The following is a 26,068-nucleotide window of genomic DNA, read 5'->3' as shown; positions in this document are numbered from 1 at the left end:
AAGTTTCTAGCTGAAGTTTCCACATAGGCTTCATTTTGAACAAATAGTAACCAGACGTTTGGCTGAAAAGCAGCAAGGGATATCCAAGTTTAAAACACCAGAGGAGTTTGGATGAATTTGCAGATTCATCCAAACATAACATTTTATCTCATAACAGAGATAAAACATAACATTTTTAGTCAAGAGTCGAGGCATCATGCACACACTCACACACACCGCGAGCCAAAGTGGGCGACGTTACAGTCCTTATTTGGGTGTTAAAACAAACGGAAAGACAGCATGTTTGACCAGTGGCAGCAGAACGGATATCTTGTCCTTCAGAAGGAGAATTCAGTCTCCTTCTCTCCCCCTTCTCCCATTTCTCTTTCTCTCCAAGCTGCAGCCACTGTTATTAATGTATTGACTTGCATTATTGATGCTTGGCATTATGATAATGGCTCCGAGAGCCCTCGTGGGGGACAGTCAGAGTAGTCTGAGTGTGTGCGTCTGTTTGAGTAGAGCAGATAATGGGGGGGGATTGCAATACATGACTGGACACCAACAAGGCCTTGATGGTTTCTAGCTCTGAAAAAACACAATTAAGTAAAAATGCGAGGGACCCACATTTGACACCATCAATTAAAAACACAACGGACTGAGATTGGTCTGCTTCTCAGATGTCTCTGATTTCTTTTGTCTCTCTGTCTTAGGGTCTATCTCTTCTCATCTCTGTTTTAATCTCTGTGGCATCAGAGCATTTGGCGTTGTTGGTGGGCAAATATAATGCAGGCTGAGAACTTGATCTGCAGCAAAAACCGACCTCCCACAAGCTCCTAAACGCAATTTATTTCCTGTTTAGTTTAATGTTGTATGGAAAATAAACTGATAGAAACTTTAAAAGCTTAATACGTTGTATGAGAAGCACTTTTCTGCATTACTAAATTAAAGGAGTATAAGGATGGTTTTCTTTTCTTAAGCAGGGAAGATGGTGGGGAAAAAAAGACTGACAGAAAGGAGAGATATTATCTGTAAAATCGATTCGCCTGATTGGTTTTCACATCTTTTACTCCCCCATTTTACATCAAACAAGATCAAACAAGCAGGCAATCACAGTGAATTAGTGTCCACATTAATAATAATTAATAGTTAATATTAAATAGACAACGTAGTGAAATGGCCAGCATTTCGAGAAGCCGTGACAAAACACAATTATATCAAACATGTTGAAGCTCTTTTTCAATTTGGAGTAGGTTAATTTTTCTCAACTGTTTTGTGGGAGTGGATTTCAGTTTTTCTGTGTGTCTTACTTTGTCTCATGAATCATCCAATGACAGTGATAACTAGAACTTATTGATTTATTCTCAGAAAGTAAAAACTACCCGACCATATTCTATCTCTTAATGCAGTGTAATAGGATATGAAGTCTTCTTGTTTTGAGTTTTCTTGGATTCGGTTTACAATCCTTACCAGTAGGTGGCAGTAGTCAGTAATCCTCCAGTAAGTTGTTTACCAACAAACAACAAGAAGTAGAAGAACTGATCAGCGTCCCTGAAACACAGCATCGCAACGCCTCACTAACATAAAAATTAGAAAAACTACTCAATCAGACTCGATGTCAGCAGCTGATTGAATCACTTTTAAGCTCCTTGGGAGGAAATTTTAGGCTAATATAGAAACTCTGAGAGAAAATCTTGAAGAGTACTACAGAGGCCCCTAGGGGACATGGAGGATTTTTTTTTCTTTTGCGTTCCCTCACAATAATTTCCTGATCAGTTCATGCGGCATAACTAAATACTGAAAGTCTTTCTTACGGTGGCTCCAGTACTATTTTCTATAATATAAGGTTTCTGTATTGTTAATATCTCGTTTGTGAGAAATCTGAAGTATATGCTTACTGAGAGGGAACGCAAAAGAAAAATGTTCCCCTTCAGACCAATCCACAATCTCATTCCCTGGATTGAGGATTTCTCTGCCCCCTTAAGATAATATCTACTCTCTCTCTTGGATGTTAGACGGTAACTTGTTGGTAACATGTTGGCCATCATTGACAGCTACCAGACAGGAAATGGTCATTAGAGGAGAGGTAGACATGCAGCAAAGGTCTCAAGGATCAGAATCAAACCAAGACAAACTCTACAACACGGGTCGTCCCAGACACACTATCCAAACATGTAAAGTACCGTGTCCTTCAGTATTTCTATCAGTTATTGATCCCATGCAAATAACATGTAAAACTCAATATTTATATTTGACATAAAAACGTTAAACTACAAAACTTGATGCAAACACTGTATTAACAAATAAATAAATGATGAACAAATCTAATCAGTCTGTGTGTCTTGAAAACAGAGATTGCACAGTCATATTTGCCTTGCGATCTCTCTTTATAGTTTCATTTCTTCTGCTGTTTAGTCTTACACAAACACACTCACTGCTTTTACAAATGGGTCTGTTGCATAATTTAGTGCATTTCCCAGTTCTCTATCCAGCTGAAATACAATTCCATAAACCATGAAGTATTGATTGTAACCTTTGCAGATATGTCTGTCCGAGGATTTCTGGCAGGTGTTCAAAACATATTATTGATGTCATTATCATTAAAAAAAAAACAACAAACATTTATGTAAATATCAAAATATTGCTTCTCACTTTTAATATGAAGGAAATATTTTCCTGTTCAGGCGGAGAAATTTATACAGAAACAGTTTTGGGTTTATGAAATGAAAGCAAATGTGAGCTGGGGACTCAAAACTATCAGCAAGGTTTGAACTTGCATGAATTTTACTACAACTGGAATCAAAATGGAAGTAACTAAATTTGATTCTGTCTGTATGATTGATTTAACTGATCACATTTTTCTGCATATAAACAGAATCGGTTTGTCTTGTACGAAGACAAGACAAAAGTATCGCATTCCCTCAAAATAAATTAGCAAATATACCCTAGTCTATTTTATATACAGTCACAAATGTCAATTTAAAAATGCAAATATAATGAACTGCTTAAGCTGTCCAAAACCTTTTATTGAATTTTGGGCCTTTTCTTCTTAAATGTGTTCCCAAAACTGTTGTGTGTATGCAGACATAAAACCAAAAAGGTGATTTTTCCTTCTGCCATTCCTCTTCCAGGTGAAACCTTCTCAGAAAGCTTCAGCCACACAGAGGAATGTCAGCTTTGTACAAAATGCACAGGCCTGCTCCGCATGAGAACGCCCTGCACCGACACCAACGACGCCATTTGCACATGCAACTATGGCTACTACCATAGCAAAATCACGGAGCGGTGTGAAGCCTGCACCAAATGTCCCGAAGGCCAGGGCATGCTGTACAGCTGCGAGTCGGACCACGACACGGTGTGTGAGTCGTGCGACGACGACACTTTCTCGGACCAGGATACTTTCAGGGACCCCTGCATCCCCTGCACAACTTGTGATGAGGGAGATGAGGTGCTGCAGGACTGCAGTCCTGTCAGCGACACCGTTTGCCAATGTAAGTCAATTGTATTCATTTTTTCTACAATAAATTATTTGAATATACTGTAAAATTGCCTAGGTTCACACTGCAGCCTGAAGTGACCCAAATCCGATTGCTTTTGTGAAATCAGATTTTTCCAAATACATGCGAACTGTATGTGATCTCCAGTGTGAACTGCAAACGACCCGTACACACAGTAAAGGGCACCATGACGTCACACATGGAGATTGTGCTCAGTTTTTTCCCAACCGCCATAAAGAAGTAAAGCTCAGTGTTTGCGAAAGTAAACCTGGGTGCTAACGGTGGAGCACATCTTGCGGTTTTGAAGTTGTTGTCCAACCGTAGACCGTATATTAACAACTTAATCCTCATTACAGTCCGCCATGGTTGTTGTTTTTCTTCTCGCTTGCGCGTATCAGGGCGGAGAATAGTGACGCTTGTCGAGTATCGATAACGTTCAGGACCTGGGCGTTCAGATTCAGGTCACATTTGAAAAGATCAGACATCAGATATCCAAGTGGCCTGTGTCGCATTCGAAAAAAATCCAACAGTGTTGTTCAGACTGTCATGAAAAGATCAAATGCAGGTTGCACTAAGGCAAAAAAAAAAAAAAATCGGAATTGGGTCACTTCAGCTTGCAGTGTGAACAAAGGCTAAATGTTTTTGCACTTTTGATGATTGAGGTGAGTTGAACAAAACACAACTCTACCCACCGAAGAGCAACAATTTAAAAGAAAAAAAATCATCAAGATTAATAATTCTACCAATGTGCTCTTCATTCACAGAAAATATGTGATTCAGGTATTGAAATGAATTATCATTACAGAAACCTTTTCTGGGGATCAAAGTATAATATTTCAAGGTAAAAATATACACTGGAAAATGTCCAGTGTATATATTCCAGGAATATTTTGGTTAGAGATTCATGGAGAAATAGAAAAATTATATTTTCCCCCAATACTATTATGCTGTTATCGGATTAAAAAACTCTAACGCTTTGGTTCCAAATCATTTACTTTGAGAGAACCAAACATTTTTACCAGTTCACATGCAAATATCTATTTGCCTTATCGCTGCACACTCAGTTACCTTTTCTTATTTGTAATATAACACTTTTTTTCTTGAAGATGTAAGAGCCAATTTGGTATTTTATGCGTCGAAATCAAATTTCAGGATATATCCGTTTATGCAGATGACGAGATGAATTCCCTAACTTATTTTTCATGTCAATTTATTTCTGCTAAAGTTATGTAGCTGCACAAATCATTGGCTTCGATCATTAAAAATACCATAGAGAGCCTGATCCAATGGACATCTCTAAAAGCACGAAACAGCCAAGTTGGACAGTTCTGTTGAAATATTGCAGTGGATTTTATTTATTTATTTTATGTTAGCTTATAAACTAATACATATGGAGTTGTTCTGTCTGACCAGCAGGCACATTTATCAAACTTTTGTGCAGAGTGATTTAGTGGGTTCACTGGCCAGGGTCACGCCGAAGTCAATGGAATATAACTGAGTGCATATTTGCTGAGCGGACAGTTCAATGACTGGACAGATAATTCATCAGCCGCATTATCAGCTCATCTCAGTGCAACACTAAAGGCGCTGTTGGCCTAAATGCCATGCTCAAGCTAGTCTCGTTGTCTTCTTGGACACATCCCCTCTCAAGGAACAAGGACTATAGTCTTTATATATATATATATATATATATATATATATATATATATATATATATAGGATTTCTTCAGGGTCATATCTATAAACAGGGCTTCGAATTTTTCTTCTCTTTTTTAATATCATTGGACCCTGTGGGTATCATGCTCTAAATCACAAATTCCTAACGACCGCAGTCACTTCTCATTCCGATGATCTGATGCCTCGCAGATTAAATCAACGCTTTTGTGAACTGACAATAAGGAGTCTGTTGATTAGCCATAAAAGCGCTCTGAAAGATGTGATCACAGCCGCAAACACAGAGTTACTCTCAAGCTGAAGGCAGTCTATTGTTCGACTCTAATGAACTTGTGTGGCCGGTGAAGAGTTTTGGGGATGCACATAGATGCTGTCTTTAATTCAGGGTATGCTCGATAATTTTAAACATTTCTTAAAAGTCATAAAACTGTTTTTGCAAATTGTTGATTCAAAGCTTCTGTCTTGACTTTTGTACTTCCTAGGACTTAAGATCTTGGGTTTAGCTTATTTTACTCAATTAGGTTACATAAAGGTGATAGCCATTATTAAACCAACCTGAGATGCTACTCAGAAATGTGAAATAATTTCCAGGGTTTTTATGCAATTTTGGAAAGTGTTTATTTTTATTTGACAGTTTTCCAGATTTGGAAAAATTTAGATTTTACGTATTTTTATTCTGCAATACAGTGAACCCTCGTTATATCGCGGTTCACCTTTCACGGTCTCGCTGCTTCGCGGATTTGCATCTTGCATTGTGTTCTGCATTCTGATTGGCTAAACAGTCTCTCCGCTTCTTCTCTACCTGTGCGTCAACAACGTTGCGGTTTAATATGTACACGTACGTAAAACAGCTTGCCAAATTTAATATAATCGATGGTGGCATGTCGGTTTATAAGAATCTTTTTGCCCAGAAGAAAAAAGAGCGACAACAGCTACCGATAACTATGTTCTTCTCTCGAAAAAACACACCTGCACCGCGGGCTTTAGAAGAAAAAACGCTACAGAGCGGAGTCAGGATGCAGCGGCTCAGTCAGAAGAGCAGTGAAATACAAGTGAGTCACTATTTGTGCTACTGTACTTTGTTTTGTTTTCATTTTTTATTTTCTCCTGTTCTAATCCAATGACTCGGGTCGCGGTGGGGCCGCGCAGATCTCCACAATTCGGGCACTGGAATCCGCCTTCAGTTTGTATTAAAATTATTATTTTACAGTACAGTAGTTATTTGTAAAAAAAGAAAGAAAAATGTTTATACAGTACTTTTTATTTGTTAAACAAATGTTTGGGCCTGTAAAAAGGTTTTGATCTTTGGTTTCAATGTATTATGGAGTATTTCATTGTATAATAATTGTAAAAAAAAAAAAACTACTACTTTGCGGATTTTGCCTATCGCGGGTTCTTTTTGGAACGTAACCGCGAAAAACGAGGGTTCACTGTATTCTATACCCGCAATGTGTTTTTTTCACTTATTTAGTTTTTTGTTTTTTATATAATTTTATATTTAATTCTCAATTATTTACATTTTCAACATTTTATCCATCAGAATTTTGGTTTTGTTGACAGGCTGCTCAATAAAGAATAAAGAAAACATAAATATTGAAGCTCTTAGGCTTTAGACGACTTGCAATTCAGGCTTTTAGCTGAATTGTACCATTGATGCTATTGGCACAACTTGTACCAAATGTACAAATAGAAGAGTTTAAAGTGACTCGTGTACTTACTTTAAAAGTTTGTAAGTACAAGAGTTAAAGATTTTGAAATGGAGATGAGAAAAACAGTGAAGTGGCTCTAAGTCACACTCTGAACAGCTCATTTTAGCACCGTGTTGTTTCTTGTTTTGTGAAACCAACAAGAAAATGACTAATTTAGCAGTTCAGAATGAAAATTAAGAAATTTCAAAAAAACTAAATTTCAGTGTCAAAAAGTATAAAATAAAGAGAAATGCTTTGGAACATAATTTTTTAAGCAATTTATCTCATGCATAACACATTTTATATAATTTTCATCATTTACATGTGACTAAACTATAAAATTTGAGTGAGTGCAATGGTAATCAATTGTTTGTTGTCTTCCTGGCTTTAAAAGGAGCTTGGGAAATAGACCGCAGATGGATTAGGTTATTTGACAAGCAAAAGTGGAAAAACACGTATTGATGTTTTCCACCAAGTGCCCTGCTACTGTTAGCAACAACGCTTTAGCAGCTTAATACAGGCTGTGGTCTCTGAGTGGGAAGCGCGTTTGGCTGAATGACGCACCCAAGATCAAGACATAAGAAGCCAGAACTCCAACGGTAATACATCCCTTCTGATAATAAACCAACCACAGATCATGATGAATGGGAATTAACTGTGATTGTAAGCATGATGACTTACAGCCCACTGCGTATGGGCTCTATGGTCATATCCTACTCCTCCCTCTAACCCAATCATGTGCCTTTTATTTCTAATCTTTTTAGGGAAGAACACGCGTTATCGGCGCTTACAAATCTGTGGCGCTGCCAGATGTCCATATCCATTAATGTTGTGGAGTCAGGCGAAGCAGGCCTGAAGGCTAAACACAGCCAGGAAGGTAACAGGGCAAGCTGTAACTTGAGATACTAGAGACATAGTTTAGCTGTAGGTGGAAAGAACAAATCATCAATTTAATCAGATTATCCTTTGAGAGAAAGCTAGATGTCCTGCTTCTCTGTTTTGATTATGCTTAAATTTAGCGTCAAGGGCAAATTTTCCCCTGCGATAATTTAAGATTTTTGCTATTTGGTGGGAAATACACCCAATTTCCTCCAACTCCTCCGGTGGGATAGTTCATGTTTTGAGTCACACTCACAAAAATCCTCATCTTACTCTCTAATACTGAGCAGTCTTTTTCAGGCTAGGCCTCCAAAGTTGGCACTTTGACAGCAAGATGGTTATCTTAAGAAGTGTGATATGGCTTCCACTCCTCTGTAGGCCACAGAGCAAGGTCAAAGGTTGAAGATCATGGGAGGCTTGTATTTTAAGAAGGATTATCAGGCAGAGTTAGCTCCCACCAGAGCTGAACAACACGGTATATAATCCTTTCAGGGGTTAAAACATCAAATCAGCAACAGTGAAAATGAGGTGTAATTAGGTAATAATTAAAGTAAGAGCATAAATAAGTCGATATATTCACAACTACAACTCTGATCAATATTTATAAGATTATTAGTCAAAACGTGTAGCAAAAACGTGATCTTAAATACAGCCAGTTAATTTTTTAAATATAAAATGTGTTTTTTCTGCAGTATTAATCTTAGAGATTAAATGTTTTATATTTACTCTGTAGCATTACAGGATTTATGTACTCCAGAGGAGTGGGTTCCAAACCTTCCAGCTTCTTATCCACAAAATAAAAATATGAAAGGGTCGTGACCCCGACTTTTGGTTGAACATTCAAGCATTTCTACTGTCAGTTAAAAAGTATATTGGCCAACATGTTACTTTTATTCACTTCAGATCTTTCTTTTTTTAAAACCTATTTTTCTAAAATGCAAGTGATTACTCATAGTCATTTTTGGTATTGGTATCATGACTCCAAATGGACCCCCCCCCCAAGTTTGGATGCTCAGAACCCAAATTAAATGCTCCAAATTGCAGTTAATTTGGGTCTCAAGTTTATTTACACTGAACTAATTCAAAACAATGTAATCTCAAGTCATTGTAGAGAACAGACTGGTCCAAAATCATGAGACCTGTTCTTGGTTATTGTAGCAACATTTTGTTTTGCAACAGTGGAAACTTACGAGGATTAGCATCATGTCAAGATGGGGGCAACACAAGACTTCTTGTCCATCTCAGAAATGTCTAAATCCTACAAAATCAGTACCACTAAGACATTTCTGTTGCATCAACTTGGCCATATTCATATTGGCAGACCTACAAACCATCCAGCTATACAGATCATTTGGGACAGTGGTGCCTGCAGCTGTGCGTAGCTTGAGATTTTCCTTTGAGTAAAAATAAAATATTGTAGTTATTGTACTTTATATTGTGTTTCCCCTTTGCTATTCACAAGATGGTGGAATAAAATAAAAATGATCTTTTGTGTCAAAATATCGTGTATGTAGCCCACAGCTACACAGGCATATGTCCTTATTGTAATAGATAATGTTATCGTAATACTTTCTTTATTTGGCGGCTTGGTGCTCTGTCTGTAAGCTAAATGCTACCATACAGTGAAGCTAGCTAAAAATGAATAAGCGGACATTTAACCCTCATGCAGTGTTACCCCACCTGAACTTTTTATCCTGTGCGCAGTCCGCCTGCGTTTATTTTTGAAGCACCACATCGCTTCTCCATTGACAGACCATGACACCTGCCGCGCACTTCACCTGTGCCAAGCTATACTGGGAGAGTGAAACAGTTAAATCCATTCAAAACGTTTGTCAAAAAGAGTAGAAATTAAGCAAACATTATCGCTTCACCTTGTCCTCCTCTGGAAGACTCAGACACACCACCTGAATCTGGGAATCATCCTCCTCCTCCCGTGGATCTGTCTTTATTATTTAGTGTAATTTATCAAAAATAGTAGGCTTTACAGGCATAAGTGTGCACGCGTGTGTAGAGGCGTGCACCTGTGTGCTGCATTTGGACTCATTGGGCGTTGTGTGGATCAGATCTGCTGTTTCTGTGCCATCGCATCACGTTGCGACAGCGTTCATCTGGATTAGGTGCAATGATAGTTTTGTGGGTACCCTCCGATAATATCCTGCAGGCGCCAGTGGTTTGGGATAAGTTAAGTGTTGGCCTGATCTAAGAACGATCATATAGGTGGAACGGAGAGCTGATTTGAAGTAATGCACATTTATTCCACAGAGAGATTATTTCAAAATACATAATTAATAGGAGTGGGGAGTCATGCTAGCTCAGTGTTCCAAGGCCCTTTTATTGCCATGATTAAAGATGAATGAGTTGTGCTTGAGTTTGACGAAGTAGGTGTTGCTCGTTCTTATCAGGTTGAGGTTTTGGCTAAAATCAGAGATGTTCAATGGCAGTGTTCTTCTGCCTTGGGATTTTACCCAGAACTGACAGCGCCAATGTGAGCTAACCTTTCACCCAAAGCTAGAGGTTCCTAAAGGTTCTGGCTCTAAGGCTGCAAAAACAACACCACATGTGAAATCATTTTACTTGTGCAAAATAAAGAAGAAAAAAGAGGAAAGTTCAAGAGATTTGTTCACTGTGAGTCACCATAAAACTAAGCCACGTGTGTTTTCTTCCGGGCACTGACGCTTCTCAGCACAAATTGAAATCAATAAGATGACGGATTGAACATCACAGATGGAAAGATGAAGGTTTAGAGAAAGGGAGGCAGAAATTGACTGGGTCAAGTCCATTCGGGTATTGAGTTGATAGGTGAGAAGGCCAGGAGCTGCTTCCTTCCTGAATTCGGTTGACCTTAACAATAGACAGCCTGGCCTCTGCAAGCGAGAAAGCAAGATCGACTAACCGGCATAATGCACAACCTCTCTGACACAAAGAGAGGGACGGGAGGAGAAGGTCAAACATGAAAAGGATTAAGGTGCATGAAAAGAGCGGAGGAAGATGGATTAGACACAAAACCTCATCTGTCGCTGGCGGATGTCGTTTTTCTTATTCACTGATTTGTGCACACAAGGCAAACATTACAGACTAGAAAGAGAAGGTATTGATCTACAAAATAAACTAGATGAGCAAAGAAGCAGAACAAATTAAAATGGGTACATTTTGTCTAATGCATCGTTTGGCAAAAAAAGAGATGTTTTTTTTTTTTCTTTGCCAAAATCACTTCTGGAAAAAAATATTTAGCCCATTATTTTTAGAAAGGTAACAATATTCAAGGGTTAGGATACGTTTTTCATTTATTTTTGGCAGTTATTTTCTGATTTTAATTCTTATTAGTAGTAATACTAGTATTTTTCCCTAATATTACCTGTTTTAGTTAATCGACTACGGCCACATTAGTCTTGGGTAGAAGTGGGAAAGAAGAAAAAAAATAACGAAACATAAATAAATAAATTAAAGAGCTAAAGAATATGGCAGTTTTTAACCATTTATCATTTACAATGAATTTGTAGTTATCAGTTCTGTTGTGATAGTTTTAATGGTTCTAATGAAAATGACCAATATTACTAGTATTGCCTGTGGGTGCAAATCATTTTTCGAAAAAATGAAGATTTAGTACGACTTATTCCAGTCATGATGTACAGTTAAGTCCAAAAGTCTTCAGTGAGACAGGCATTTCTCAAAAGATGATCTCAAAGATCTTTATGTTTTACGTTTTAATAAAAAAAAATAAGAAAAAGATAATTTCTACAATTTTCATCAAAAATGTATCTGCATTTTTTTGGTCTGTTGATATAAAACACACTGACATTTATGCTTTTAATTAAAAAAACATGAATAATCTTTGAATAAATTAGTAAACAAATGTGTCAAAACTTCTCTTACATTATATATACACCCATACAGCTCTGAAAAAGTTATATTTTACACATCACTTTAACATGATGCAACTTTTAACTTGTAGGGAGTCTAGTTATCACCACCAAACAATAAATTAGTGATCCTAATGTGCATTTGAAAGGAATCTGACAGACAAACAAAGAAACCATGAGACAAATGGGGGAAATGACAAAAGAACAAAATGCCATGAACATTCCTGATTTTCTGTGTGTAAAACCACATCAACTCTACAGATATGAGGAATCCCCAAACCCACTCCCACTTAACAATTGTCAGTCTTTGTACATCACAGTCCGTCTTTGTGCGGCTTATGGCTTGGATCACTTGCAGTGACCTATATCTCAACTGAGCTGGGGTGTACGGCCGCAGCTGACCTCCTCTTTTTTACCCTCTTGATCCTTGCTCCACACAGTATGCACATTGTAACGATGAGGGACGTTTTTAAAGGCGACAACATGTATGCACCCTGACTCCGTCTCCTAAAGCTGCCAGCCAGCACGCAGGAATTTGCCCTGACATTCCAAGTGGGAAAGTTTCCGGGGGGTGATTTTTACACGAGCGAATGTGTCGGGTGGCAGGGGTGAACACAACAGTCCCTGTGCGCACTCGTGCCGTCAATTCGTTGTCAAAAGTTCAGCACGTTTTTTTTTTTCCTCATGAAGATTTAGAGTCTTGTGTTGGTTGAAAGTGTCTTTGTCAAGTCCAGTCCCTTTCACATTGATGTTGTGTTTTAATTTCCCATAGATGATCCAGTGGAGTCGGTATAAAGTGGCATAAAGAATGACAATCAATAAAAGATGGGTTTTCTGCAGCCTTGTCCACATGTAGCCTGGTATTATGGAAATATCTGTTTTTCTAAACACAAATCTGTCACTGGGCGTTGCTGTAAACATGCCAAACCCATAGAGGGCAGTGTAGCTCAAAGGTAAAACCAATCAGTCAATCGGATTGCTTCAAAACAACCATAACTTCCTCTTAGGAATTAAACATGGCGCGATGAGGTTCATATGAAATACTTTTAAATAGCGTATTAGAATAAAAACAAAACGGTGTTGATTGGGAATCGTGTCAAAGCAAGTACATAAAACTAACTTTTCTGCAAGATATAGGAGCTTTTATAAGTCAATAATTTCTTAGTAATAATAAAAAAGTAGAATATTTCACTTATAAGAATATATTCTATCGTACAATATTAATGAATTATTTACTTAAAACAAGCTCCTATATCTTGCTGAAAAATACATTTGTTTTGTCTTATTTCTGGAATACTAAGATTTTTTGCACTAGAAACTTGACTGAAACTACTTGGTCAGATTTTATAGTTCTTACAGTGAACATTGCGCTACTTTCACACCTTCTTTTTATTATCTTCAGAGCAGCTGAACTAAAATGTCCCCGTTTATCTTTTCAGTGACTTGAAGCTTTTCTGTCCCACAAATAAACAATGCAAACAATAAAGACTCTCAGGCTTGTGGCTTAAGTAGCAAAAAGATACCACATATATCAAGGAAGTTCATCCTCTTAAAAATAATACGAAAAAAATATTGAATTTGACGGTAAACAGGAGAAAGAAACGAAGAGCGTCACAAACGACAGAGATGGAAAGCTTCTCAGGGTGGAGAAGGAGAACAGATGCTCAGAATGTGGCTTGGTCGATAAAACCGATGGAGTTACTCTTCTGCGCTCTCGGGTTTCCCAAGTTGACCTCTATGAGTGCCGATCACATTCTGCTGCAGAAGAGACAAACACACACATCCACTGGAGTGTCACGCGTGCACACATGGCAGCTTCCCATCCACAAACATGCACACTTAGAGGTGTGGCTCAAGTATACGCATAGAAAATTGAGATGGGTCAAATAAGCTGGAATCACAGCCAGAAGTCTCAAGGAGAAAAGAGAAAGTTGTGAGAAAGAACGGATAAAACGAACAGGGATAGTGTCATCTGTTGTTTCTCTTTGTTGCTTGTTTCTTGCTCTGGGTTTGTCTTGCTTTATCTGGGTGGGTGCAGCTTATAAAAAAAACGCTCCTCCTTTCCTTTACATTAAGACGGCAAGGTATTGAAACATCAACACCTGTTTGCAAGAGGCTGCAAGCTGCTGGAATTACAAGTTAAACTCAGGTGTGGCTGAATAACTTATACACACACACCCGTCGCACACAAAGCACTCATGCAAGGGCGTAAGGTAACAGCGTCTTCCTATGTAATTACTTGCTTGACAACACATGCATGAGTGGATTTCCTGTCACAAGTCATTATCAGATGAAGCGAGAAGAAAAATTATTTTAATATTACTAGCAATCAGACTTAACATTAAAAATATGGATTAAAAGGTTTTGTTACTGTTATAGTTGGTTCCAGCTGACAGATCCTGTTAATTTAAAAGCTCTGCACTTTTCAGCTTTAAAATGTTTAATGACAAGCTTGGGTTATGGAGGCACCTGGAGTCTCTGGGCTTGATTTGTAGCCTCCTCATTTTTTTAAATGTTTAAAGCTGAGGGTGTAAGGGAGTGTTATGCTGGCCCACAATAGACCAGTTTTTCCTTCAGAACTGAACTAATGTTCTGTCTCATAGATCCATATCTCATAGATCCAAGGTATCCAGCGTCCTTCTCAGACTTTTTGGTCCATACTGGCAGGATAACATCACACAGCTAATGCAGATTTGTCAACTAAACATTCATATAGCTCAGCATAACGAATGAATTGGAATGAAAGTCAAACATATAAACATGTAATCTAGAAGGTTACATAGTAGTAATTTCATGTGACTTAGAAGCATGATAAATTAATACAAAACTAACTAAACAGAAGGTTGAAAACTGATAGCAGCACAAGGATAAAATGTAGAAGCCTGGAAGATGAAGAGAGAAGGTGGGGAGGGGACCTTGTCCTGGTCAAAGGACATTTTTGTCAATGAATGGTTTCCTGTTTCCTGAGTATATATGTCTTCTTGGGGGTAAAGATAATGGGGTGAGGTGGGGTAACTTTGGAGATCATGGTGATACTGGTGCATCTTTTTGTCTTGTGCTGAAGATGGATGAATGGGACATGATTGATTGTAGTTTCTTCTTAGAATCTAAGCAAATAAATAATCAACACAGAAACTTACAGATCATTACAGATTCACTCAAATCAAAACAATAGTATAAACTTTCATTGACATTAACTCAATACATTTTAAACATAAAACTTTTAACTTTGATCTGCTTAGAGTACTTTAATGCAAACACACACTCAGTTCACTCGTGGGGGGCGTTGACCTTTCGGTCGGAAGGTGACCCTCCTCAATAAATCGTAGCTGCTGAGTCATAGCTACTAGAAACCGCGGAGCGCTGCACTGATGAGCCGTTTACAGATATTTTTAACACTTTGCTTGAGACGTGCCATTTGTCAGACTGTTGTAAATCCTACACCTAAAATAATCACAGCACATAGGTCCGAATGACCACATAGCAGTTTAGAGACTTTAATAATATGGTTTCTGTAAAGGTATATAATTTCTGAGCTAGCTGAATGCAGTTGGTATGGGGGAATTTTTCTGTCATAATTTGAGAGCACACATTCTCAGTTTGAAAGCAGGATTTCATGTCTTTTGTACTCAAAATTTGTGCTCTTTTTAAATATTCACTGTGCTTTCTCAAACCTGTCGCCTCGTGCTCAAAACTTGTCTCTGCTCGATTCAAATCTCCACTTGCAAACCTCTCTGCTCACTTGCGAATCATTTTCTGCTTGCGCTTGGAACAAAAACTTACTGTTGCCTGGCAACCTCCAAGCCAATAGAACGAAAGTGTTATAATGGGTGCGCATGTTTCCTTCTAGTGGGTGTGCCTGTGTGGCTACTATTGAGTGTGGCAACCTGTGCCACCCACTGGATGTAGGGAGAAACAATGACCTCAACTTTCTGCTTCTTATTACACTAAATATATAATATCACTAACAGCTGCTGATCTCAGGCAGGAGTTTGTTTATCCAACCAAAGAAAATGGATCCACAGAACCAGCTGTGTTACAACTTAGTCACAACATGATATCTGTCTGCCTGTCGGTCGGTAGTAGCCACACAGGCACTCCCACTAGAAGGAAACGAACGCACCCAGTATAACACTTTCGTCCTGTTGGCTGAGAGGTTGCCAGGCAACGGTATTTTTTTTGCTCCAAGCGAGTATAGAATGATTCGCAAGCGATCAGAGCGGTTTGCGAGCGGAGATTTGATCCGAGCAGACAAGTTTTGAGCGTGAGGAGACAGGTTTGAGAGAGCACAGTGAATATTTGAAGGAGAGCAGAAGTTTTGAGTACGAGAATTACAAGTTTTGAGAAGAAAGACATGAAGTCCTGCTTTCAAACTGAAAATATGTGCTCTCAAGTTATTGCAGAAAAATTCCCCCATAAATTGGTTATCTAACAAATACTAAACTGTCAACAGTTCAATAAATAGAGCAGCGAAGGAAGGAAGGAAGAGAAAGATACCTTTTATAAGTTATGAATACACAAATCTGATAATATTAATTGATTTGCAGCGTGTTGAACACCAATAAAAGGTGCCTCAGTTTTGCTGAGGCTTTAGACTTTAGCATAATTGTTCAGCAAGGTTGTCATAAGACTGGGGTGGAACAAATAAAACAGCCTTAAGAACAGTTTCCGGTCCTTAACAAGTAGGAAAGTGTTGGTGTTTCCACAAAGCACTTTTCTCATCCCTGGAAATTCCTTTGCCAAAAGCTCCACAGCAGCTCACCGCATCGTCTTGTAAACGTTTTCACCTCCTCAGTGAAAAATGGACGCCTTGCACTCAGCAGCTCTCCTCAAGTATTTAAAGCCCTTAGAAGCCAACACGCTGATTTCCTGTTAATGATGTGAGCAAGTGTAAGTAAGTGACAGGCGAGGATAGGTTTCCATATCCGCGGTGAGGAGGGAACATGTCCACTAATGGTCGGAGGAATGCGGGCAGGACTGGATGGACGAATCTGCTCTTACGCTCATTAATGGTTCCTCTGGGATTTGGCGGAAATGACCCTGATGTGGGATCCAATGTGTGTCTGCATTTGCGGCTATGGAGGACAGAGGCTAAAAAGGAAACAGGAGCTTGTAGAATTTAGATCTTCAAACCTGTATGTGATATTTAAAAGCATGTCGCTCCATAAGCTGCAACTTATGGAGAAGCAAACATTGTCAAGGTACAATCCTTATAATAAAATATATTATGATGCAATATAGACAAATAGCTTCTATATAATAAAAATGCAGGCACTGATCATGTGATTCTTGTTTTTGTTCTGGTTTTTATGTATTTAATTTAGTAGAAAATGATTTTTAAAACTCATATGTTCTAACGTTCTCTGGTATTTTAATCCAGAAGCTGTCACTGATAATGAGTTCTGAATAAATGTACGTCTAAGACCAAACAGAGATTTGCAAACATGGTCAAGCACTAATTCAAATATCAGTAAAAGTTTATAGCCTGGAGAAGCTGGCTGTAGATCAAACAGAAAGCTGAAAGGAGAAAGAATATTGGAGTGACACCAAAAGGAGTCAAACAAGCTAAAGCCCGTCATTGGAATGCTGCTATTCTACTGTATTTATGATACTTAATAATAAAACCCAGTTTATATGTGGTTGTTTTTGCAGCAAACTACCCAACGCCGACATCCACGCCTTATACTAGTTTCCCAGGGATGTTTGAGGAATACAATACCCTAGAAAACCTCCCACCAGAGGCGCCTAGTCCCAACACCACCACCGCCACCACCAATGGAGACTCCAAAGAAAGGCTCTACCAGGGGATTAACGACAAACTCATCCCCATCTACTGCTCCATCCTGGCAGCTGTCGTCGTGGGTCTCGTGGCCTTCATCATCTTTAAGAGGTGAGTACTCCGTGGTTAAAGACGTCATAAAGAATCACAAAAACAAAGCATTTGCTGGGTTTCAGATGACGCAGCACAACGTCACCCAATGCAGATGGAGGGCAGGAACTAAATGTAGCCCATTTACTTCTGTTGATCCAGCTTCAAAATGTCTGTGTGCTGTACGGTTGTTCTAACCGTTCTAATAGAGCGAAAGATAAAAGTTATTTTTGTGTTGCAAAGGTAGTTGGTCACAAGGAAGTTAATTTTTAAAAACGTACAGAAAAAAGACGATAAAATTGGATCAACAATCTACGGCTAAAAACAGGAGGTGCGGAAACTGACAATGGCAGAGTTTGCAGTGACCACTTTCTAACAGGTAACAATCGCATCGTTTAAATTGTATTTTCAGATATTTTATCGGACAGTTACTTAGAAAGACAAGCAGTCATATGTAAGGTAAGATATATTATTTTTACGCCCTAGCTTGATCAAACCATGTTTTTAATGAGGTTTCTGTAGATCGCCGCGAACGGTCGGCCTACATTATAGAAATGCAGTACGACTCAACATTAATATACAACTCCAGCATGAATTTAGGTATACAGAAGCTAAATAAATTATTTACCAGGAGATCCAAGCACATAGAAATAACATGGGTTAGCTTGTTGTTAGCATTAGCGATAGCATTATTGTCACAGACTAATTCCTTAAAATAGCACAACTCACTACTTACCTGGGCAGAAACCAGTTAAATGTTCCTTTTGATCCTAACTGATTGACCCAACCTGAAACAAAATCATTGCTATGCTTCAGGCTTTTGAAAGCTTTCATCTGGCTCGTCATATAATATAAACTATGCAGCACCAGATAGTTATGTCAATCGCCTCGACGCCAGATAAATTCTCAAGATTTTATGAAAAGTCTTTTTTTTACCAAGATAATATGGATCATATCCTAAATATACGCATGTTTTTTCCAGATACCTCGTCTGTGCCAGCCCATTTAGGGCATTAGCTACTCGTTATGATCCATTTTGTCCTGTTTTGAACCAGAGAAATCCACTTCCTGACCCCCATCTGAATTTTGCACATCATCCCGGTCACGTGTCTAAAACCAGCAATATAATGAATCCATGAAGATGAATCTTTTCTAACCTAAATCTTTTTGAGTCTTTATAAGTCAACGTATTGTAAACCTTTGTTGAGAGTGAGTTATGTAATAGTACAAGTAAAGGTGCACTGATGCCTAAGTAAATAAATAAATGTTGAATTCACCAGATTTAAAATATGGCTGTTTTTTCATATTTAATGACATCGTCTGGTTCTACATTTCAATATGGCAGCAATCTGCTTGTTTTATGGGTCACTGTATCCATTCCTGCCATAAATGTTGTATGCACCATATGTTTAGGTATTAATGTTGTATTAGTGAGGCACAATGAAAATGTTTACCACTGTATTAAAAGTCCTGGTGTAAACTTTTCATAATTAGGTTTCAGTTAGTTTATTTTTAGAACAAACCTCACAGAAAGAAAGGAGAATGGGGGACTAGGAAGTGAATCTAACAGTAACTACTAATAACTAGACACAAGAAATAAACATAATAAATTAGAATCACTAACACAGAACTAAAGAAAAACAGGAAGAATAATGATCTAACAAAAATAGGAAACTAACACTAACAATAATAAAACTAGAATCAAATCCAACCACATTTACAATCCAGAGAAGTAAATCGAGTGTTGAAAGCAGGCAGGTGTTGCATTTTCTCCCTCTGGATACTCTGGCTTCGTCCCACAAAGCAAAGTTCAAGGTCATACTTTTTGTTTGCACTGATTTTCATTCAGGTGGAACAGCTGTAAGCAGAACAAGCAAGGAGCGAACAACTGCACGACCAACCCGAACCAGACTCCGTCTCCAGAGGGGGAGAAGCTCCACAGCGACAGCGGCATTTCTGTGGACAGCCAAAGTCTGCAGGAGCAGCAGGGCCAGACTCAGTCACAAACAGGTAGCCGCATCATTCACATTAAAAAACAAAACACTACCTTTATGTAAAGACAGAAACATCTGAGTGGCATTTAGTTGTGTCTACCATCTTCTGCTCTTTAAGTCAAATAAATTTAACGAGTTTTAGATTTTGAACCTAAATGTGTGAGTTTGTGTAAGATAAACCCAATATACTGGATAGTTTAATTTCACAATCCAGGTTCAGAAAGAGCCCCATACAAAAAAAGATGCCATTGACCACAGAGACAAGGATTAAAGGGGGGAAATAATAGTATTCAAATCAGGAGCAAAACAAATAAACACAAAACATTTAGTTATGCAAACAAATCTGCAAACGAAAAACAAATTAAATAGAAGGCCTTTCAGTTTTTAGCTCAACCAAAAAGAAAAAGTTTCACAGAAAAATGAAATCAGCCAAAAAAAATCTGACCTATGTTTGGTTGTAATACACTACAGCTTAAAATTACCAAAACCCACAACAATAAATATACTGTATCAATTTTTTTTCAACTTATTACGTAAAACACAAAATCATTAAACAGTACAAACCTCGGTTTTAACTATGCAAATGGGTCCAAAGCTTGTGTTCTGGTGGGCAGCTGGTGCGGTTGGTGTAGCGCTGAGCTAACAGATTTAGCTTTAACTGGCAGCAAACAGAGAGTTTGAGAGATGATGTGGTAAGATTGTTAGATCAATAAGAGGTTTTACCATTTACTGAACACAAGGAACTTATCACTGATTGTGTGCAGTAAGGTTTCAAAGATCAAAACCTTTTCAAACAGGCATTTCTGTCTGACAGGAGAGGAAACAGGAAGTGACATAACTTGCTGTCACTCTTTATATACACTTCAGGAGAGCAACAACAATGCAATTTGGTAACCAGGTTATTAATTTTGTCAAACCTCCAAGAGCTGAATAAACTAGTCATTTTAGGTTAGCACTTAAAAAAACTGAAAGAAGAAAAAGAGTGGGAACCATTTCCCAGAATGCTTAGCGGCATGTTTTCGTATGGTGAGATGGAAGTGCGTTACATTGATCTGACTGTTTTATTAATGCAAATGTTTATTTTGAGACTAACGTCCTGCTCACACTAAATGTTTTTGAGCTGAAATCATTGTGATTTTAAATCAGCACCGAAATTTTCTTTATGCAATTTGAGACTAGAATTTAAATTATTAAAATAAAATAAGTAGTTATTTTAACTTGATATTGTGAGTGAAAATAATAGCAAAATGTGCTTTCTCTTTAACCAGGTGAGGGCAGGTTTTTTTCTTGTGAAATAATAATTTGGTTTAAATTGCAGCATTAAGTTAAACTCAGAATTCAAAATTAATTAACTTAAAAAAACAATGTTTAGACAACTTGTCTCTTGTTGTTAAATCAACTTCATGAACTTTAATTTCTGAGTTAAAACCAAAACATGACTTAAATTGCATTTTCAAGACAGCAGGGTGATTTAAAGTTAAACCACCTTCAAATGTTTTACAGTGTAGTAATTGCGTTGCATATGTTTTATTTTGAAAAAATTAGTATTTTTGTTTGGATTCTTTTAGTTTAGTTTTTTTTCTGAACTGTTCCTCCAGAGGAAGCTTTCACTAACTCCATGTTAACAATGACCTTTGAGACTTACTCTAGCAAATCAGCAGAGCAGGACTAGAAAACTGACAGTGTTTGTTTTCAGGGCAGTGCATGTTGCTGCTGCTGCTGCTGCTGGTTTTCTGTAAAGTCCTGACAAACCAGCTCAAGACAATTTATGGATTTCAAAGCATCTGTTGCCCATAAAACCTTAAAGGAAACGAAACCAACTGAGTATTTAAACAGCATTTCCTGTATTTTAAGTTGAAGGAAACATCCACAATCAGTGCACAAAGACCAATTTAAACACAAAATAAGAAGTTACACTTTTTTTTCTGCTTTTATGAACAAACAAGGCGACTCCTTTAGATGTCTTGCATGGTCATTACATCGTAACGTCCATTTAAGGAACTATTGCTTCTTGCCAAGACTGCTTCTCGCAGCCGACAGAATTTGGATAAAAAATTCCCATCAATTTTTGCAAGTAAATAATTCAAAATAAAATAAATCGTTCCTAATTTCTCCTTGCAGTTGTGACCATCGACGAAGAACCATGTCTGCTCCTTCCTCTCCATACCAGAGAGAAAGTGGAGAAGCTGCTTTTCCAGGGCAGCGAAGGGAAAAACTGCGACCACATGCAGGACAGCGACTGGTGCAACCTGGCAGGCCTCCTCGGATATGAGGAAGAGCGAATTGCGACCTTCCAGCAGGAGGAGCATCCCGTCCGAGCGCTGCTGTCCGACTGGGCGAGGAAGGACTGTGCAAGCGTCGACGCTTTGTGCACAGCGCTCCGCAAGATCAACCGTGACGACATCGCGCAAAGTCTGGTACTCAGCCCTAGCGGCACAAAGCCCACTGCTACCTCTGTGGTGTAGCGTCTCTCCGTTCCTGTCCGAAACAACTTAACACCTGGACCTTAACATTCAAATATTCCAAATACAGCATCTTAGATTATTCCACATAATTCCTGCTGCAGCTGCTTGACACTATATCTTTATAATGCAAGTCAGAGAGATGACCCTAGAAACCCATTAATCACGTTATAAATCATTCTGAATCTGAAATAAATTAGCAAAAAAAAAGCAAAGTTAGGTTTTCCAAATTATTTAAATTGGCAGACAATGGAAAACTAAAGCAATTTAAAAATAGGAAAGACACATTATACTTTAAATTATGGGGACAACAGGTTTAAAATCCTCTGACTGAACTCGCCGTGGAGCACTTGTCTGCTATGAACACAAACTTTTGTGGATAACTTCCTCTTAGTTTCTTTCTGCTCCATTCTTTTTTATCTTCGTATTTTCTGTGGGCCTTCCACTTATTACATTGTGTCTTTCTTTTTACGTCTATGTTACTAAAGAAGCTGAAGTGTTTTTCAGGCCCAACCTGTTCAGTGACATTATTTACACGCCCTGTCAGACTTTTTAAATTTAACTTGACAAGTGGCTTGCGTCTGTAACTACTGTGGCTGTTTCTTCTACTGTATGAAGAAGTATCTGGATCGTCAGCCTGAGGAGGTTCTAATGAACTCATTTCAAGTGAACCTGCTTCCTCGCTCCCTTATTATTATTAGTATTAGATAAAAGCTCAAAGCAGCAGTGCATGAGGATGTTATCTCCACGTCACTCCATCTACTTCTGCTGACTCTTGTTTTATTAATTCTCCCTGAGGCGCTGTAAAAAGTGCAGCCTGTTGGTATGTAGGCCTTGGCTTGCTTTTAACCGCTCAAACATCATTCCAGTATCACAGTTTCTCATCCTTACCCTGAAAATGGTAGAAACTCTGTAAAAATCCTATGTACTATATTTACATGACAAACAAGTAGATACAAATGTAGATGTAGTTGACATACATACACACCTACAGTCTGTAGCCCTGCATGCATGTACTGTGCTCAACAAACACACATTTGCATTCAAAATTAATGATGATAAAACGAGAAAAACATTATATTCTGCCACTTATATGGCATGGCGCACTCAACCGAGGGACCATATACTGTTTATTGTTCATATTTGTGGCAATTTGTTCAATGATCTCTAAAGTCTTTGGTTGCTTTTGTTGGTAACAGGCAGGAAATAATGCTGACTAACTTATTGCTCTGTTTTTTATGAACACATAGCTGACTCAAGACATACAGCTGCAGTCTACAATATATTTACAACTTCCTCTGGTTTGACATTTTGCTCCAAACCACGCATTTTCACGCGTCTGTTTTACATTCAAAGTCTATGTTGAGGAGCGTTGAGGACGCATCAAATTCGCTCTACCCGTTTTTTTCTGTTGCTGGCCTATTTGTTGGACGCGTCGGATGCGTCAAACGGTTCCAATCGCGCTGCATTAGATGCATGAAACGCGCCGCGAAGGGACCTTCACGCACCTCCACGTAGACTTTGAATGTAAACCAGACCCACCTGATGCTCAAAACACGTTTGGTGTGAACGCACCATGACTTTAGCATTTTCCTCTGTTTTGATATGATCCGTTAATAACTCAGTACACACTTAAGAGGTGCAGCAGCCAAGACAGTCTCTCTTTTAGCTCATTTCAAACCATCAGAAACAGTTCTCCCTCCGCCAAATAAACCCCAAAAATGTAGAATCTAGAATAGAATTCTCAGGGACGTTAAGTCAAATCTCAAACGCTCAGCAACTGAATAAACACGCTCCGACGTGACAAAAGATGCCCTTATTCTCGCAACTGACGATCCTTAAAGCTGACTAGTTAGACACAGAAACTGGTCAGCAGAAAAGGAAGAAAAAAAAGGAGAGGGGAGTTTCACTTCTTCTTTGTTTGGAACAACGAACGGCGGATAAAAGGCAGGCCAGCTGAGACAAAAGCCACAGGATGCATGAGAGAAACGGAGAAGTCTCAGATTACTTCAATCAATGCAAAGGAGAAACCCAGGCCTATATGTTAAACAACTTGTTCAGAAGTAAGCATGTTGATTTTTTTTCCCCCTTGTTTTGTCTTTTTATTTGAATTTAAGAAAATATTTTCTTCATCTCATGGACACAAACGTAGAGTTAACTCACCCGACTCTCCAACTCGAAGCACACATTACTATTATTCACTTGTACACTGAGCATATTGCTGGTCTATTACTTTATATGAAGGTATTCTTACTACTACTGCTAGTACTCCTAACAAGCAATTTTAAATGGTATTACATTTCTGTTTTTGATTGTAGCACTTAAATGTGTAATCATTTATGTTTTATGAATCACAAGTGCCTGGGAACTATTTCAGGTGTATGTTGGTGTTGTACATTTATTGTTTTAAGGAATTTGTAAGTGTAATTCTACTTATTTTTTACTTGTAAATAATTTGTCTTGATCTTTTCTTTGTAGTTTTGTTGAAGCATTGGAGGCAACACTATGTATAGTGTAAATGTAAATAGGCCTTACGTTCTTACTGTCAGCGCTGTCCTTGTTTATCTACGTAAATAGCAAAAGGAAATTGACTTCATTTATAATTATAGACCATCAAGTAAATTAAAATTAAGAAGACAAAAATCAAAGTTAGATTTAGATAATAAAAAAGAAGCATTAAGTCTGAAAGTTATCAGGTGTTTTAGCAAATACACCTTAGTAGGTGTGGTTTACAATATTTTATACATAAACACACAAAGAAGAAATTTCACAACCAAAGAGCAACAATTTCTCATAAAAAGCCTAATGAAGCTACATGAGGCCTTTCTGTACTATCCTATTAGTACCATATAGTAAATTTTGTTTAATTGTGAATAAGTTATGAGAGGAGATGCATGCACCACTTTTAAACTCTGAAAATCTGCAATTATACGTTTGTTAATGCAACTGCAGGGAGGCATGGATGTGAACTATTTATGCTAATTTTACTACTTTACTCAATTTCCAAATTGAAAAAGCAAGCCTTCTTTCCCCTAAAATAAAACGTATTTTATCATTTATGTCCAGATGAGGTCATCTGCATACGTTTTCAGTTCTGGTGGTTGTGTTGTAATATTCATACATGTGCACTATTACCAGTTGTAGCACAAAAAAACGTCATAATATCACATATTACAAATAAATTACAAAACATTCCCAGATCAGAGTATTTGAAACATTTGCACCAGCAAAAGCATAACTCAGTTTAAGCCTCTAGATGAGCTACAATATTACAGCATCACATAAAAAACACATGAGAGAGAAATTTTAGTTATTGATACTTATAATGTCTAAAGGATTGCTCATCCTCATACTGATCATCTGTGTGTTGTGCATGTATCTTGGTTTATTTAAATTATGTCAAACAATATAAATGATTTTTTTTCTCGCCTTTTCTGCCTAAGACGCTGGTCTACCTGTACAGTTGAAGGTGAATGTGATGATATTGCACTTGAGACACAAGTTACAACCTAATTATGCAAAAAGGGACTGATAAATATAGGTTGGAGTGAGAGAGTAAGGGTGAAAAACTGTGTTTTTGGTAAAAAAACCAAACCCTGATAGAAAACAGTGATGAGAATGACAGTAAACCAGGACTGAATTGTACAGAAACAGTGAATGTTCCATGTATACTTACACATATACTGTCCTATACTGAATGTGAATTTGCTTTAAGTTCTTCAATAGACAAGCAGTAAATAAAGCTCTTTAATTCACTCATGCTCTTTATTGATCCAACATAATACAGATGAGTGTGTCAAATTACAGGCTTCACACAGTGAATAATTAAAGGAGATGAGAACAAAATCATGTGAATATACAAAAATATCAGATTTGAGTGAATTAAGAAATTATTTTTGGATTGCAACACTTTTTTACCTTATAGTTAGCCAGCAACAACAAATATTTTTTTTCAGATTTCCAAGGTCAAGCTGAATTCATAAATGTTTTTTGTAACATACAGCTCTGGAAACAAATTTTAAAAACCACTTAAAATAGTCAGTTTTTCTGATTTTACTCTTTATATGTATAGATTGAGTAAAATGAACATTGTTCTTTTATTCTATGACAACATGTGTCTGAAATTCCAAGCAAAAATTTTGTATTTATTTGGTCAAAATAACAAAAAA

General features: G+C 37.8%; 1 protein-coding gene across 1 annotated transcript in view; it reads left to right on the top strand.

The window, feature by feature from the left end:
* Positions 1–25,654, top strand: part of ngfrb (nerve growth factor receptor b) — a 40,238-nt gene extending 14,584 nt beyond the window's left edge. Inside the window, exons 3-6 of the mRNA XM_032574691.1 lie at positions 3,108–3,467; positions 17,227–17,464; positions 19,293–19,453; positions 21,559–25,654. Coding sequence (XP_032430582.1) covers positions 3,108–3,467; positions 17,227–17,464; positions 19,293–19,453; positions 21,559–21,902 — 1,103 coding nt within the window. The 3' untranslated portion in view covers positions 21,903–25,654. The remainder of the gene's footprint in view (positions 1–3,107; positions 3,468–17,226; positions 17,465–19,292; positions 19,454–21,558) is intronic.
* Positions 25,655–26,068: the final 414 nt, after the last annotated feature.

Source organism: Xiphophorus hellerii, chromosome 10, assembly GCF_003331165.1.
Source record: "Xiphophorus hellerii strain 12219 chromosome 10, Xiphophorus_hellerii-4.1, whole genome shotgun sequence".
Classification (NCBI taxonomy): Eukaryota; Metazoa; Chordata; class Actinopteri; order Cyprinodontiformes; family Poeciliidae; genus Xiphophorus; species Xiphophorus hellerii.
This window is presented reverse-complemented; position numbering and strand designations above follow the sequence as displayed.